This window comes from Mycteria americana, chromosome 1 (genome assembly GCF_035582795.1).
Source record: "Mycteria americana isolate JAX WOST 10 ecotype Jacksonville Zoo and Gardens chromosome 1, USCA_MyAme_1.0, whole genome shotgun sequence".
NCBI classification, from domain to species: domain Eukaryota; kingdom Metazoa; phylum Chordata; class Aves; order Ciconiiformes; family Ciconiidae; genus Mycteria; species Mycteria americana.
In genome coordinates this window covers 150,771,226-150,786,588 of record NC_134365.1, presented here as the reverse complement: position 1 = coordinate 150,786,588, position 15,363 = coordinate 150,771,226, and the positions used below count along the sequence as shown (strand labels likewise).

The window sequence follows — 15,363 nt, the reverse complement described above, 5'->3', positions numbered from 1 at the left end:
GAATTTAACATGAAAAAGAGTCTGCACAAGGATACCAAAGTGGAAACTAGACTGTCTACAGTGTGGGCACGGTAGCAATTCCAACAGAGATGTATTGCCAAACTCAGGACAGCGATGTCTTAAAACACTGAAGCTGGGACATGGGTCAAAGCCCTGGTATGTGCTGGGTCAAACCATCTGTTTTGCCCTAACCTAAAGCTGATTGGTTGTAAGTACAGAGCTGCCTGAGGTCTTTAAAGTTTTAAAGGAGCTTAAAATGAGCTGTCTTGGCTAGAAGCTAATATAACTTCCTGAGCTATCATTCTCATCTATGCCATGACGAAGATCCCATAGGATAATACTTGTTTTTGCTAACTGGGTGCCAAACACCCAAACACCTTGCCAGGCTATGGCTAATATTGACAATCTCAAGTGAATCACATAGTTGAACAGCCACAGGAAAATGTGTGCAAGTCCTGCAATAAAGCCTTTTGGCTATTTTATTTTATTCTACAAATAAAGACAACTGTCCATCATTAAATGGAAAAAAATAATAGTTTGAGTTGTATATAGCATGAAACGGTAGTTCCCGTCACAAAAACATTTCTAATTCATTAGTTTATTACAAAATATCCACTCACAAAAAAGCACAAGCACAATCTTTATACTTGTGAAATGAGTTGATATTTCATATACAAAATAATTTCCACATAATTCCATATAATTTTATTTTATATAGAAATAGGTCATTATTACAACAGCTGTACAATACACTACTTTTTATTTAATAATTACATAAAATCTTTCTTAGAAACATATCAACAGAAAACATACAAAAAAAGCGAAAAGTGCATTTCTTTTTTTCCCCCCAAAGGAAAATTCAATCCTAAATGTTATAATGAAAGAGATATGTAATAGTCTGCAGCATCCCGAGTCAGTGGGCCAAAACACAGTGCATATTTCTCAGAGCCTTGCAGTAGGTGAGTTATTTAGGTTGAAGAAGGATCCATGTTGTACTATTGGAGAGTTGCATGATTGTGCTTACAATTTAAGTTCTCCTTTGCAATCACAATTCATATTAAAAACAATCCAGTGTGGGTTGTGGGGTTTTTTTTGTTTGTTTTTTTAGTAGTGAAGAACAGGTAGGGTAAGCTGCATAATACTTTTCAGATTCTAAATCAAGGGTTATGAGCTGTAGACCATCTTCACCAATGACTGGGCTTTCTCCTCCATTGGATGTGCTAATTTGGCCACAAGAATAAGGAAACAAACTTCTCTTTACAGAAAGTGCCTAGGTTTTGTCCTCTGTGCAGTTGTGCAAAATAATAACAATAATCATAATAAAAATAATCTCTTGTTCTCTCCTCAATAGACCTTTGACGCAGTGCTTTTCATACACAAAAGAAGAACCGAAACAGTGAAGGCCAAGTACCTCATGAGTCTGTCGACAGTCTTTTGGAATTGCCAGATAGCTTTCAGAGTGACACGCCAAGATTGAACGCCTCCTCCTGTGCACCCACTGATGATGGAGACTGCACAGGATAGCGTTCCTTTTAATTTTGCTCTGTCAGTACATACTGTGCTCACGAGACAGTGCAAACTGAATCCAGCATGCCATAAATGCACTGTCTGTGGCAGTCTGCACTCTGTGGCGTACTTCTGTCATAGAGCTTTGAAAGAAATGCTTGTGCAAAAGCCAAAACAGTAAGTACAAAGTCATTCTCTTCTGCCCCATGTGCCCATTGGTTAAAGCTAATCGTGCATTGATTGTGCTGGTGGGACTCTATCGCAGTGGCTGTGGTAAATTTGATGATTCTGATAAGCTATTGCTTCTTCTTGATGTTAGTTGCTGCTGCTGCTGCTGCTGCTGCTGCTGCTGTGTCTGATGATACCCCATATTTCCTTGCTGTGGCGAGTAAGATGGCAGGAGCAAAGAATCGGGTTGCTCATTGTGCAAAGAACTTGGTGTTTGCACCTACAGATAAAATAAAATTCATCGTAGTGTTCGATTCTTTCACGTTAAAGCTCTTCGTCCTCAAAGTACAGGGTGCTTAAAAATAGTACTAGTTTGCTGGCTTTTATTTCTGGGGCTGTTTGGCATGGGGTTAGTTTACCTAATGCTAGAAGGAATGGACATAAATTGCAACAAAGAACATTACAATTAGGCATTGAGAAAGGTTTTCTGATAGGAATGCACTGCCTAGGATTTGCAGGTTATCCTGAAAAGCCTGTTTAGGACAGGGTGGGCGAATAGGGTGTCAGAAATGACACAGATGGATGACAGAAATGAAACGGAAATGAAACAGGGGATCCTAGTGTACCTCATGCTGTCCCTTCTAGCCCTTCCTTTTTAGGAGTTTACAGTAGGGTGTGACCTTGCAGTGGTGAAGTCGATGTGAATTTTGCAGATGCTTTTATTAGGAATGGTATCTGCCATAGTTTTTTCATTAATTCTCAGCTATGATAAGGATTTCATTTCAATAACAAGAGTTTAATCATTTGAGGTTGATGATACTCTTTCAATGATGCCAGTGGATATGTGATCAGGCTTTATAGTTCAGCTCCTTTTGAGTTAATACAGAAATCTCATTTCCCCCCTTCCCCTTTACTTTAGTATGTGTTGAATTAGGTAAAAAAAAAGTTTTTTTGCATCTTCAAATCACCTGGTTCTTCCAGGCAATGTGCTCCAGTTTATCTTCTTTGCCTTCTGGAGTTGAGAAAATATGTTAATTTACTGACGGGATCCAGATATCTGATCCAGATCTTATTTTATGTCTATACTGGTAATTAAAAATCATCTTTTGACTTGTAAACTAAGCAAATTTTATACTGAATAAAAGTACAGAATAAATCCTAAGGCAGCAATTTTCTCCATCTAGAAATACACTTTAAATATATCCAGGTTAATCTGATTATGTTTCCAATGTACAGAATTACTAATTTCCTTTTAAATATTCTGGCTGTTCTCATTGCTCCCTTGCTATACTGGAAGGGTACATGACACTGTATCAGTGTCTTCACACATTTCAGTATCTCCAAAATGGCCATTTCTGCCATGATCAGGCTCCTGCTGAAACCTGGAGCCCCATTTGCACAGCTCGTTTGCCTTATTACTCTGCACGTGTATTTTATACATCATCCTCTTTGTCCTACCGTACCTGCAGGTAGCGTTGTTGCTGATGCTGTTGGTGCTGGAGTTGCATAGGTGGCAGAGAGGATGGCTGGGAAGGAGGTGTAGTGGCGAACCCTTGGTTTAACACTGCTTGTCCCATCAGTACAATTGGAGAGCTGCTGCTGGAAGTCTGCACTTCCAAACTTTGAAACATTTGTTGGGTTTGAGAATACCTGTGGAAGAAAGAAGCAAACAATCAAGAACAAGCTGCTGGAAGCAAAGGTCTTCCCTTAGGATAGGGATGAAGTCCCTAGTCTTCATAAATAATTCCTAATAAAGGGTTCTAGTGCATGGGACCTGCTAATATGAACGACGGCACTGTTGGCAGCACTGTTTTCCCTTACTCTGTGCATGAGCTGGGCTTGGAGGGCAGAATACATCTCACCTTACAACCCAGACCACATTTTAGATTCATTAAAGATTCTGGTTTATGCATGTCTTCTCTTCAGCCACAGCATTCACATCCCAGGCTCATTAAACCAAATGGCCTTTGATTCTGTATTAATATGCTGAGCTCTGAACTGCAGCGAGAGAGAAGTAAATACTCCTCCCATTCTGCTGCTTGTGCTCCCCTGCGACTGCCTGTGGGGTGGTAATCTCTTGCAGAAAGATGGCTAGGGTTGATCACTTCTTAAGCTGCTCATAGACATATTGCCAAGTATGGTCAGCAGTTCCCATCCCTGGGAGCCACATTGTAGGAACAGAAGAAGGCTCTAGAAGTCCTCCAGAGTGAGGGATGGGACAGAAACAAAATACTCGGCTCCTCCTGCCTGTCTGCTTTTGCATAGCAAAACTTCAATATGTGTTTTTTTGTGGAAGGCTGTGGGCAAAACCACAATGGAGCTATTGCCAGCCCAGCCTAATTCTGTTTATCCTGTAATGGGTGATGAGATCATAGTGTGGTGTGTGTTTGCTCAACAGCTGTTCAACATTAGGGGTTAGTTAGAAATGACACGGTTTGGGTACTTGTGCTAGGATGTGAGCTCCTAAAAAAGGGTCCCGTGAGTCAGGAAGTCTACACGAACTGGGAGATGTATCATTGCAAATCAGGCCTCTTTTATTTAGATGCTTAAAAGCAGATCTAAAATGCTGTATATTTAAAGCTGACAAATTTAACTTAAGATAATCTTAAACAGCAATAGTGATGTTTAAAAAAAGAAGTACTGAATACCTACATTCCTGAGGTAACATACCGAATTACTTTTAAAGTAATGATATGCAAACAGTTGCCTATTATTTTAGCAATTCACAATTAAGTACAGTGACAAAAAACAGCTAAAAAAAGAAAAGGCATATCCTGACCGATGTTTTTGGCTTCCTTCATCCAAGTTTTGAGGAGACAAACAACTGAGGTGGTTTGTTCAGCAGCTTTTCCGAGAGCGCTCAGGTGCAGGGGCCTGTTGGTTCTTTCAGTTCTGATGGTGTAGATTAGGCATAGCTCCACTGGCGTTACACCAGCGTCTCACTGCCCAGAGAGCAGGGGTTTTCTTGGCGCCGGTCATTTCAACCAGGCCAGTGCTGACTCTCTCTCACATTTACCTTGGTGCGTCAGAAGTTCCAGCAGTGAAGCAAGCATCATTTGAGGGAGAAAAATTCTCCTGGCCTTGGCTTGTTAAAACACCACTGGCACATTGTGTTTCTCTCTGTCATCCTTCCTGATGTGACCAGGCAGGGGAAGGCTGACCCTGACACTGGAAGGCAGGCTTGGCGCAATAACACGTTCCCGATATTTATAACTACTTCGTCATCTTACTAAAGAAGACTATTTCCCCTCAAAAGCAACTTTGATGTTTTATCTTTGACAAGTCACATACTTAGCCTGGGATCCCGCCATGCTGAGGTCTGAAGAGTGTCTTGCATTACAGGACCCAGGCATCATAGGCTGAATGGGCTGGCTGAGCAACAGTCTGGCGCGTGGAAAAAAGAAGAAGTGACATTGCTGTTAACAGAAGGACCCCACAAATCCCACATTTTGAAAGCAGAAACAGGACACTTTCGTAGGCAGGGCACAAGGCTGAGTGTTAGGAGCTCTAACCTCAGCGCCTGGCTATGGCAGGCGCATCCTGGGCGCTGCGAGGTGGAGAGGGGGGCAGCGCATGCCCTTTCTGGTAGCGCGAGTGCCTTGCTGAGAGGCTGGGCGCTAGGATTTCGGGAGAGTGAAATTTCTTTTGCTCCTGCTGGTGGGAGTGGCTTGCATTTGAGCTTTCTGAGCATCGAAATGTAATTTTTTTGGCTCACGTGTCTAGTTGGATGCCAAGGTCCTGGCCCTCCTCCACCGCCCACCCAGGGGAGCCCGAGACAGTGAAGGAGAGGCGGAGACACCCCACCACCCCGGGGCAGGGAGGCCAGAGGAGGCGCGGCAGCCGGGACCGCGCAGCCGCTGCGGTTGGGGTCCCCGTGCGCAGCGGCTGGGGCTCAAGCCGAGGCCAGGCGGGCGGGCAGGCCTGGCTGTGCCTCGGGGCCGGGCCGGGCCGTGCCGTACCGTACCGTACCGTACCGTACCTGAGCTGCTGGTCGTGGCTGCAGCCGGGGGCGGGCGGGCCGGGGGTGCCTCCCCGCGGCAGGCCGGCAGGGGGCGCCGCGGTGCCGCCGCCGGCGGGGGCTGCGGCGAAGGGCGGGGGCGCGCCGCGGGGGGGGCGGCCGCCGCCCGGCGCCAGCTCCGCGCTCCTCGCCGCCTTCGGGCCCTGGAAGAGAGCGGGGAGAGAGCGAGAGTCGAGCAGGGCCGTGACTGCTGCGTGGAGGGAGCCGAAAGGCACGGGCCGTGACAGTGCGGCGGGGGCGCAGTCGCCGGTAATACCTGCCGATGCGTCCACCCGGCTGCTGTCAGGGTGGACACGAAACGACAGCGTGCCTCTAGCCTGCTGCGGCTTTCGCGCCCACGGCTGCCCCACGCTTTGGTCTGCCGGCCCGCAGGACCCGTGGGACCAGAGCCCTGCGAAAGCAAAGCCGGCCCGGTCGTGCCGTCAAGCAGCTGAGGAGACAAACGACACCCCACGAAGACACGAGCAAAGTGAGGTGTGATTAGCGCTGCCGTAAAAGCCCAATGATGGGAATAAACCTTATTAAAGAAAAAAATGGTGGTTTTTTTCTATTGGTAATACGGATACACTTTTTATTTTAATAGAGTCGTTATAATACAGGTATGTTAGAGATTAAAAGCTACAGCTGAGGGGGTCTGAAATTAAGGATGCAGCTGTGTTTGCCGCACACTCAGGTAGCAGAAGTAGGAGCTACGTTTTCTGTGAAGGGAGGTACAACAGGTAGGTGGAAGAGCAAAAACTGGAAATGCTGAGAAACCAGCAATACGAAAACAATCCCATGCCAAACCTACTGGCTTTCCCAGCTCTCTGTTCCTACTAACTGAGGCTGAACTTTATTTCCCCGTGCAGGAGCCTCACCACCTGGGGGTCTCTCACAAATCTCAATGTGTTCCAGCTGTGTGCCACCACCGCAGACAGGCTTTGTTGTGTTGGTGGTGTCCGACTGGATTCAGGGAGCAAGCAGGCGTAAAGCTTATTTTGAGAGGTCGCACTGCCAACACCGCTATTGCTAGTGTCCAGTGCGGTCGGTCAGGTTTCTTTCAGGATCAGCAGAAGAACAGTAAGTCAGCCACACCTTTTGCATGCCACCCTGCTCAGTTTTCAAGCTGAAACAACTGCTCAAGTAACCGTCCTGGCTGAGGTCTTAAAAAAGGGATTTAAGGTAAAGTAAATGCTGTAGGGAGACCCTTTATATAGGCTGCCCTTATATAGGAGAATAGGGAAGCAAAGGGAAAGGCACGCTTACAGGACTGACGTGATTTTACTTGCTTGTTTAATAACAGCTCAGTGTCTTCTTTCCATATAAATGCTTGTCTATTCAAAGAAATGATTACCTGGCTCGATATCACGCTTGCTTCTCTCAGTGCTTGCTGGTTCGCCGTTTGCGAAGATGCAATTTGCCCTTGAAGTTGAGGACTGGGGACAAGCTGCTGCTGAGAAATGGCCCCTGACCTCTGCTGTAGCTGTTGTGGCTCTGGCTGCTGAGTATTGCTAAAGCTCAGGGACACCGTTGGCTGCTGTAGGAACATCTGGAAAAGAAGGGGGGAGAGTTTATTTACATAGCCCAGCTGTCTTGGCTAATGAATGTGACAATTAAATCCAAAGATATATTCTAAAATAAAGTTATCACGTTTCTGGATTCACTATGCATTTACTGTTAGTTGGAAACCACCTATCTTTCCTACGTTAACAGTTCTGCTGTCTCTAGTTTCTTGATTTCTTGTTCTGCAAGTGCACTCATTGCTCGTGAAATGTGTCCTGAAGGTACAAGTCCTCTTCCGTGGGACAGGCACAGTCCTCGTAGAGCAGTTCCCTGTACATTCACCGTGTTCTGGGGCATCCTGACCAGAGAGAAGAGAGTAACTCCATGTCTTTTCAGTCCTTTCATTTCTCCTTTCAACAAAATCAGTCTGCCTTTCAGACAGGGCTGCTTTTGAATTTGTCTCTGGAAATTCAACACTTGCGTACGGTTGGGTTGTCGAATGTTTTTAATGAGGCCACAGTCAGGCCAGAGCTGTCCGTGTTGAATGGCCATGTCCTTATCATTGAGAAGATGTGTAAACAGACAGTCACTGTCATTTATCTGATTTCCCATCAGGTAACTGTCACCCGGTGTTCTTCCTAACCGTGCCATGCATTTGACTTGTGCAAAAGAGCTAGCAGCTCCTCCGTTAGTGTTTCTGTAAATGATATACTCTCCATGCCTGCATTGCAAGATGAGGCTTTCTTCTTTAAAAGTTGTAGGGCTTGGGAATTTTTGCTTTTCTAGGGGCTATTTCCTTTATTATAGCTGTACAATGGAAAAAGGCATCTTTTAAAACTATGAATTATTAATGCTGTGAGCTATCTGTGCAATATTTCAAACCTAGCCTCTTGCCACCAAGGACTGTACGGAGGTATGCATCCCAGGTAGTTGAAGGCATTTTTGGATCTGATTCTGATTCCACACCGCTGCTACACGTGTGGAACTCCATTAATTGAAGTGGAGCTACTTAGGGTTTAAATGAAATCAGAATCACAATTATTCTCCTCATTATTCATCCATCAGTCTCATGCCTAGCAGTACATCTGAGGTACGCCCAGTAATTAGTACACCTTTCTGCAGCTTATTGCTATATTAACAATTCCCTAAGCTATCATGTCCCCTCTAATTTTTCTTGGAAAAAACCCATACCTTTCTCCAAAGGACCGGCACAATGCATTGCTTTTCTTTGCATAAGTATGGGTTGATCCATCATATTTGTACTTATTTATCTAGCTTTTAAAACATAGGTTTTATTTAAATATGATAAATTCTTAATGAATTTCTGTGTGCCAAGATTTTACTCAGAAAAAAGGTACAGACAAAGCTTACATTAATCAGCTGAGAGGGGGAGGGCAATTAATGAAAATGTTAATGGACCTAAAGCAACGGCTTGTTTCAGGTGCTGTAGGCTAACCACATCTCAAAGATGTCTGACAGAAATAAATGGGTCAAGTAACAGAGTTGGGGCTGTTCACAGCAGGTCTGAAACTAGCTCCGAGTGTTTTCTTTTAAAAACACTGCTCGCTGAGTTTGGAGCCATTACATATCAGAAAGACAGATGGTCTTGCAACTTCTGCCAAGTAAATAGGTCTTATTATGAATAAATCAGAGACAGAAATTATGAAAATTCATTTTCTTGTTTATTTTCTGTATATAGAAGCTAAGCTTTGGACATGTTTGGTAAATGAACTCACTTGATTAGCTCTAGCAATGAAACTGGTTGCCATTGATATAAAATTTGATATAAAACGTTTGATATAAAATTCAGAACAGGTAAAGGAAGTGGTGTGTTTCAAAAATGTGATGGGGAGTGTGAGCCCGCTGGTACTGGCCAGATCAGCGCAAATTAAGACCTTTAGGAGGATTATCTTAAGTGTCCTCCCTGTACGTGGCGCACAGTGCTGGAGAAATACTAAGTTCCTCCAGTGCAAAGTCAACATCTATCGATGCGAATGTCAGGCAGGGTGTGAACTTGCAGCAAATGACTTAGTCTGCCTGTGTGCATGCCTCACTTCCAGATGAAGGCCAAGGAACTTATCCTTGAAAGAAAGCAGAGTAACCTACTTTGCAATTACCAAAGCGTGCCACTGGGTAGGAACGTGCACGGTTAATGGTTGGCAGCTAACACGCTATAAATTTACAACCAAGTTTATCCCAGTAAATCAATTTTGTTTGTTCATGTGTTCATACCCTGAGAGGGCTCTGAGTGTTTCATAGCTAGGGACCCTCTTGCATTATAATGGCCAAAGCAACGTTATTACTGTCTGAACATAAATGTCCTGGAAAAAACAAGCTCAGGGCAGGAAATGATGGTGCTGTTTAACCCATGTCCCCACAGAACTGGAAGACTCAAGGTGCCTCATCAAAACAGGAGTTAACTTGAGAGAGGACCAAAGTGTGGAATTTCTACCTGCTAGTTAAGCCTAAAAGCAAGAACATGCTTTATTTGTACAAAACTTACCGGTGTTTTTTCATAATGTGCCTCTTTTGTGATAGTCCTGCCTGAATTCCCCTGAAACACTGAAATACAGCAGCTTTAAATAACAGCAGAAACCCCCTAATAAAGAATGAAATCTTTCCCAGCCTGAGCAAATCCAAGTAGATAAATTAGCAGCCCCCTAACTGCACTGCTGCTAATGACATGTCTCGTGGCTGCTTTTTCAGACTGCAAGGTCAGTGAAGCATCTTACAAATATTTTTTAATTGGCCAGCTTGTTAACATAGGCAGCAAAGCAGCAAGGGAAGGGAGGGACCCTCTGACACTGCTGCCCCCTCATTCCGAGATGGATGGTCCCTACAGCTAATGGATGAATCACATTGGCAAGACATCGTGAGGAAAACGGCTCTTTGACTCTACCTGTCCTTTGGATAATCAGGGGATTATAGCCTTCGGGCTCATCATTACAGACATCAAGACTTTTTCTTTATGTAAAATACGGAAAGATGAGAAGCACAGCACTGGGAAGCTGAGATTCACTGACTTCGAAGGAGCCTGGTTTGCAAATGACGGGTGGCTGTGGACAGTCTCGTTTGTAGTTCTTGCAGGCTGGTCAGGCTCAGCCCTTCTGCCTTCCTCCCCATCCGCAATTCATTAGCTAGACTGTTCAAATCTGGAGCAGACACAGCATCCTTCAGACTTCTGAGATTACTCTTGCTGCTCCTGTCCTTCATACTTTCATTTGTCAGGAAAAGCAGTAACAGGGATTTAATGGAGTTTTGAACACTTTTGTTCAGGGCCCACAACCCTCCTTCTAGTTTCATCTTTCATCGCACAAGGCTCTTGGAAATAGTTTCTAACATAGACTACCGTTCTCAACATCTGTCCGGTTGGGAAAGCATTTCTTGGTGGACTGCCATACTGCAGTTTTGAAGGTCTCTGAAGGAAATGGAAATGGGGCTTAATTCTCTGCAGAGCTACCTGTACACTTCTGTGTGGAAGGGAGTGAACCAGTGGGGAAGATACGCTAATAAATCAGCTAATGAGGGAAAACCGGAGAACACTTCCTCCTTTTCAGACAGCCTACGGCACTCCCCCATGCTTACAGCTCTTCTACGCAGAATATTAACGAGACCGGAAATGTGCTTGATAGTAATGCTTGCCTGTTTGCTGCTATGCTTTTAGCTCTGATAATAGACACAGATCAATGTTTGCAGACATCCAGCTCTCTGAATGATGAAATCTGTGCGGCAAAGCATGTGGTTGGATTTCTGATTTAACAGTTTACTCCTCGCTGCTTGCGAGTCACAAAAGTGCTGCATGCAAAAGTGTGAGGCTTTCTTTTAAGTTGCCAAATAAGACAAAGCTAATTCCTGGTCTCACTCTGTCCCTATAACAGCACAGTAATTTCTTTGGGTCTTTTTAACCTGGAGAAAGTGGGAGTAGGAAAAGGCCCTCGCCATGAGTCAGTGTGACTGCTCACATCTCATCGCCTTGTTAGATTGCTCTGAGGAGACTGAAAGGCACCCGAACTACAGAGGATGACCCTCCCCGTCCGGCATTGCTCCTCCAGGCAGATACGCAGCCCCTGCATTTCCGAGCTGCCTTCCAGTCCCCCTGCCTCTCAGTTCTGCATCTGCAGTAAGCTGGGAAATGGTCAGCACTAACATCAGAGAACTTGTACTGGTCTGAAAATATATTCCTCTTGGTCCAACCTGGTACAGTGTTTGTTGGGGAGAGGATCACCCAAATGGTATAACTCAGAGCTACAAATTGGTATGGGGTGGGCAGTACAGAACTACCCACCATTTACCCACCGGGCCTCCTCTTCTGCCTGCTTGAGCTCCCTATGAGCATATCTGAGAATCTGTCCCATGGTCTTTGGGTTATTAAATGCACCATGGTGCATATGGGAGACAGCTATGTAAAAATAAAATCCGTTTCCTGCATATAAGAATGTCCTCTGATCTTCTATTTTTGCCTGAATTGTGGGGGGAAAAAAAAAAAAGGATGAGCGTATGTGACTATTGAAGACTTCACCAGGAAACAGTAATGGTTTTCACCCAATTAAAAAGAGAGGAAGTGAGAATATCACGTCTCTTGATATTCATAATAACAATAATAGCTTTCAGACATATGACATGATTCTGAACTGAAGGCCAGTTAATTGCAGAGAGACTTTCCCTTCCCATTAATCAAAGTCAGTGCAGAACCAATAGAAGAAACGCACTGAAGTTAAACCTGGTCTACCTATATGCTTATATGGCACCAGGAACAGAGAGTCCTGGTTTTGGGACCCACCATTGCTGTGCTGTCTTACAGCAGTGCACATGCAGCTGCTTAGGTGGCAAAGTTTCTGATTTGGCTTCACTGATCCCTTAATTGCCTAAACATACAATCCCAATTTGTTTTAACATGCGAAACTGCATTGCACACATGCTGATGATAGGTGGGAGTCTATTTCTGTGGAAGCTGGGAGCAAAATTCCCACTGACTTCAGCAGGTCCAAGGTTTTCATCCTGTGCTTGAAATGTTCTTTGAGACATTCATTGCTGTGACAGAGCTCGTCTTCTAAAAAACTCTTGTTAGTACAATACTCACAGTGGGTCCCCAATGCAACATGTCTAGCAAGGGTCACTTAACCTGGCATTTATAGTTAAATTACGAGGAACATAGCAGTAATCACCCAGCGTTCAGAAAACTTCCATAAAACTGGATGATTTGTCCATTTGTTGTTAAGTGAAACCTGCAATGTACTGAACTGCACTTGCTGTTATTTCTGAGGTTTGGTAGACATAAGCGTAGTACAAAGCAGATACTGTACTTGGTGAATTAAAAGCAGATACTGTACTTAGTGAATTCTAGTTCTGTGTAGGAGGTGTCAAAGGCAGAAGAAGAGCAGGCTCAGTCAGCTTCGCCCCAAAGGCTTAAGCTGGTCCAGTGAAGAACAAGTTCAGACACCTCCCAGGTGTGAACAAATGAACATCAGCTGAGGTTTGGGGTTTTTTAACGTGACAAGGAGATTAGTCTCTTGTGCTCTGGATCCAGGCTGGGGTAGGGTCGGGAAAACAGGGAGTGAGTGAAAGAGATGAGCACTGCCTGAAGGAGGGCTGTTGCCTAAGGAAGAGCTGGACAGACAAGATACTGAACATGAGTGATGCCAACATGAAGCAAGCAGTGACTGGGTGGAAGCTGATGAACTGGAGAGACATAACCGTTGCCGAGTCTGAACTTGAACACTTTTCTATTACAGCTGCTCAGTCTGAAGACTCAGTAGATAAAGTATTAAAATGCTACTCTAAATGACCCAAATGCTTCTCCTCCTCCTAAGGTTGAGATATTTCTTCCTTCTCTTCTTCCAGAGAGCTCTTAAACCTTTCTTGACATAGATTACTCAAGAGGCTTTCAGAGGGCAACATCCTCATTCAGATGAGCTGGTTTCCACATGTCCAGATTTCCTGGACTCTTGACCTAATTTTAAGTTGCCAACCCTATCAACGGCCATGTGCGAGAGGATGCTCTGCCCTGCTCCTCCCAGCAGTAACACACCTGTACGCTGGAGTCCTGGACCAGGCAGAGCTGCTCCTGTATCTTCTGGAGCTCCTCCTGCTGCCACCGGATGTTGGCCTGCAGGATCCGGGTCCGCTGCTCTAGCTGGTCCTTGATGGTCTGGAACATGCTGAACTGTGCCGAGAACTGAGAAAAAAAGGGGGAAAGATCATTATAATACAAACAGGCCTCAATAGAACATTGTTCTATAAGAAGTTATTGGTTTCTTGATTGTAAAGCACAGCCAAAGGAATAAAAGACGTATTTGTAATATACTAACATCTAGGCAGAGATAAATCTTGTCTATTTTCAATTTTACACACATATATTAAATTGCCTCAGTTAGAGTGATCTGCTTACAACTGACCCTGTTCTGTTAGGGAGTTATCAGAAGGAGTGTTTTTGAGAGTATGCTACTTTAAAATATCAAGAGCATCTTAATTGGATGGCAAATGAGTGCATTATTTTTATTAGCCTGTAGTTTGGAGCCCTTAGCATGGCATAACTGTATATTCTGGACGTGTTTTACCAACGCTTTCCTTTTTCCGCACAGAAATAGCAGTGCTGCAATGGTTTATTCTGCTGATGACTTACTATAGCATCATGCAACAGCTGACCACAATAAACATTTTCTAGATTTCTACAGCTGAGTAGTAGTGAAGCTACAAGAAATACTCATTAATTTATTTTTATATGTGATGTAAAATGAATAGCTCAGCTCAGTAGGAGAAAGGCTATTCTAAATAATAGTATCAAATGGAGATCACTAATCAGGGTCAAGAAGAAAGTGCAACCTCCAGTAGCAGCAATACTTGACACACAGTGGAATCATTCAATAAGCACGGAGGAGACTAACACAGCAATAAACTCCTAGTTTTATTTGGTGTTTTCAGGTATGATTCAAAGTCCACCAAAGTTAATTATTACTTTAATAGGCTTTGGAATAGTTGCTTTGCATGAGCTCATATTCCAAAAGTAAAAGACAGTCTTTGGAAAAAAAAAACACTTCAAAAAGTCTGTAAGCTTTTCTGTAATCAAGGCATCCAAGACCTCTCTGAAAACATGCGGTACTGTGAGTGTCCAGGCAAAAGAAAAATAATAATTTTGCTGTGACTTGAAAATGGTGCCCTGTTCCTGTGGTTGTGCCAGTGGGTCTGTGCTAGTGGGTGACCTGATGAACGCTGCTGGAGCCTTCCTGCTCCCTGGAGGTGCACCTGCTTGCACCATTTCTGGCTTTTTAATAGGAGAACAAAAATGGTAACAAGGAGGGAATTAAGGAGATCTCTGGTGCTAACTACACTGCACAATTAAATGAAATTTCTGGCTACTTAGAGAAATCTAAATGTGACAGGTCAGATTTGTATCGGCTAACTGCTTTGCCTTAAACCAGCTAAATATGTGAAATACCTTCACATTCCCTCCAGCAAAGCTGAAATCTCCAAGTAAATAGCTTTTAGGTGAGAAAGGACGAGAACTTCAGAGGGTTTATTCCTGTTTACCAGGTGGAGGGCAGCTTTCCCACACAATCTGGGAGGTCACCACTCAAAGAGTGGTGGCAAGGTGGAGGGGAGTTTCATGGCCAGCCCTGCCTGGGGCGGGGAGGGCTGCTAAGGTGGCCCGTGCAGTTGCTGCTGGCAGAGACCCTCAGAGCCCACTTTGGTGGCAGAGGCATCCACGAGTGCTCGCAGCTTGCACCGCCTGCCCAAGGAGATAATGTGAGTGCTTGGGCTCCGGCGCTGTGATCCACGGCGCTTTTCCCTTCAAACAGCAGCACTGTCATCTGCAACCTGGTCCTCCCCCAGAGCAGAAAAATGGTGTCAAGGCTCCCGAAGGGAAGTTCGTGTCACTTCCTATTGCTGTTAAAGGGGAGAAGTCAGAGCGGGGTCTCTCTTTTTTCCTAGTCCATATGTAAAGTATTAACCCAAGGAATGGATGAGTGGAAACCTCTGATGTTGCGAACAAGGACAAGTGACTCAAAGGGGCGTCCGGTGCTGCTTGTTGTAGTCCAAACGTGGACCTGAAGAGTCCCAGGTACCCTGATTTTAGGAGTGGAATGATGCTATGTAGCAACGGCTTGCTTAGATGAGATGCAGCTAGCTCCTGCTTTACCCTGGGTCTGTACAGAAGGATTTTTTAAAAAGCCAAGTCTCGCAATCTAATT

At 44.5% G+C, this 15,363-nt stretch overlaps 1 protein-coding gene across 10 annotated transcripts in view; it reads right to left on the bottom strand.

Annotated features, from left to right (window-relative positions):
* Nucleotides 1–1,762: 1,762 nt before the first annotated feature.
* Nucleotides 1,763–15,363, bottom strand: part of NPAS2 (neuronal PAS domain protein 2) — a 106,582-nt gene continuing 92,981 nt past the window's right edge. For 8 of the 10 annotated variants that reach the window (XM_075524273.1, XM_075524257.1, XM_075524250.1 and 5 more), the window contains 6 exons: nt 13,203–13,349; nt 7,026–7,220; nt 5,654–5,835; nt 4,966–5,058; nt 3,138–3,324; nt 1,763–1,954 (listed from right to left, as the gene is read on the bottom strand). In XM_075524273.1, coding sequence (XP_075380388.1) covers nt 1,763–1,954; nt 3,138–3,324; nt 4,966–5,058; nt 5,654–5,835; nt 7,026–7,220; nt 13,203–13,349 — 996 coding nt within the window. Of the gene's footprint in view, nt 1,955–2,642; nt 2,684–3,137; nt 3,325–4,965; nt 5,059–5,653; nt 5,836–7,025; nt 7,221–13,202; nt 13,350–15,363 lie in introns of those variants that run through there. The other 2 variants (XM_075524263.1, XM_075524329.1) reach the window with 2 other exon arrangements.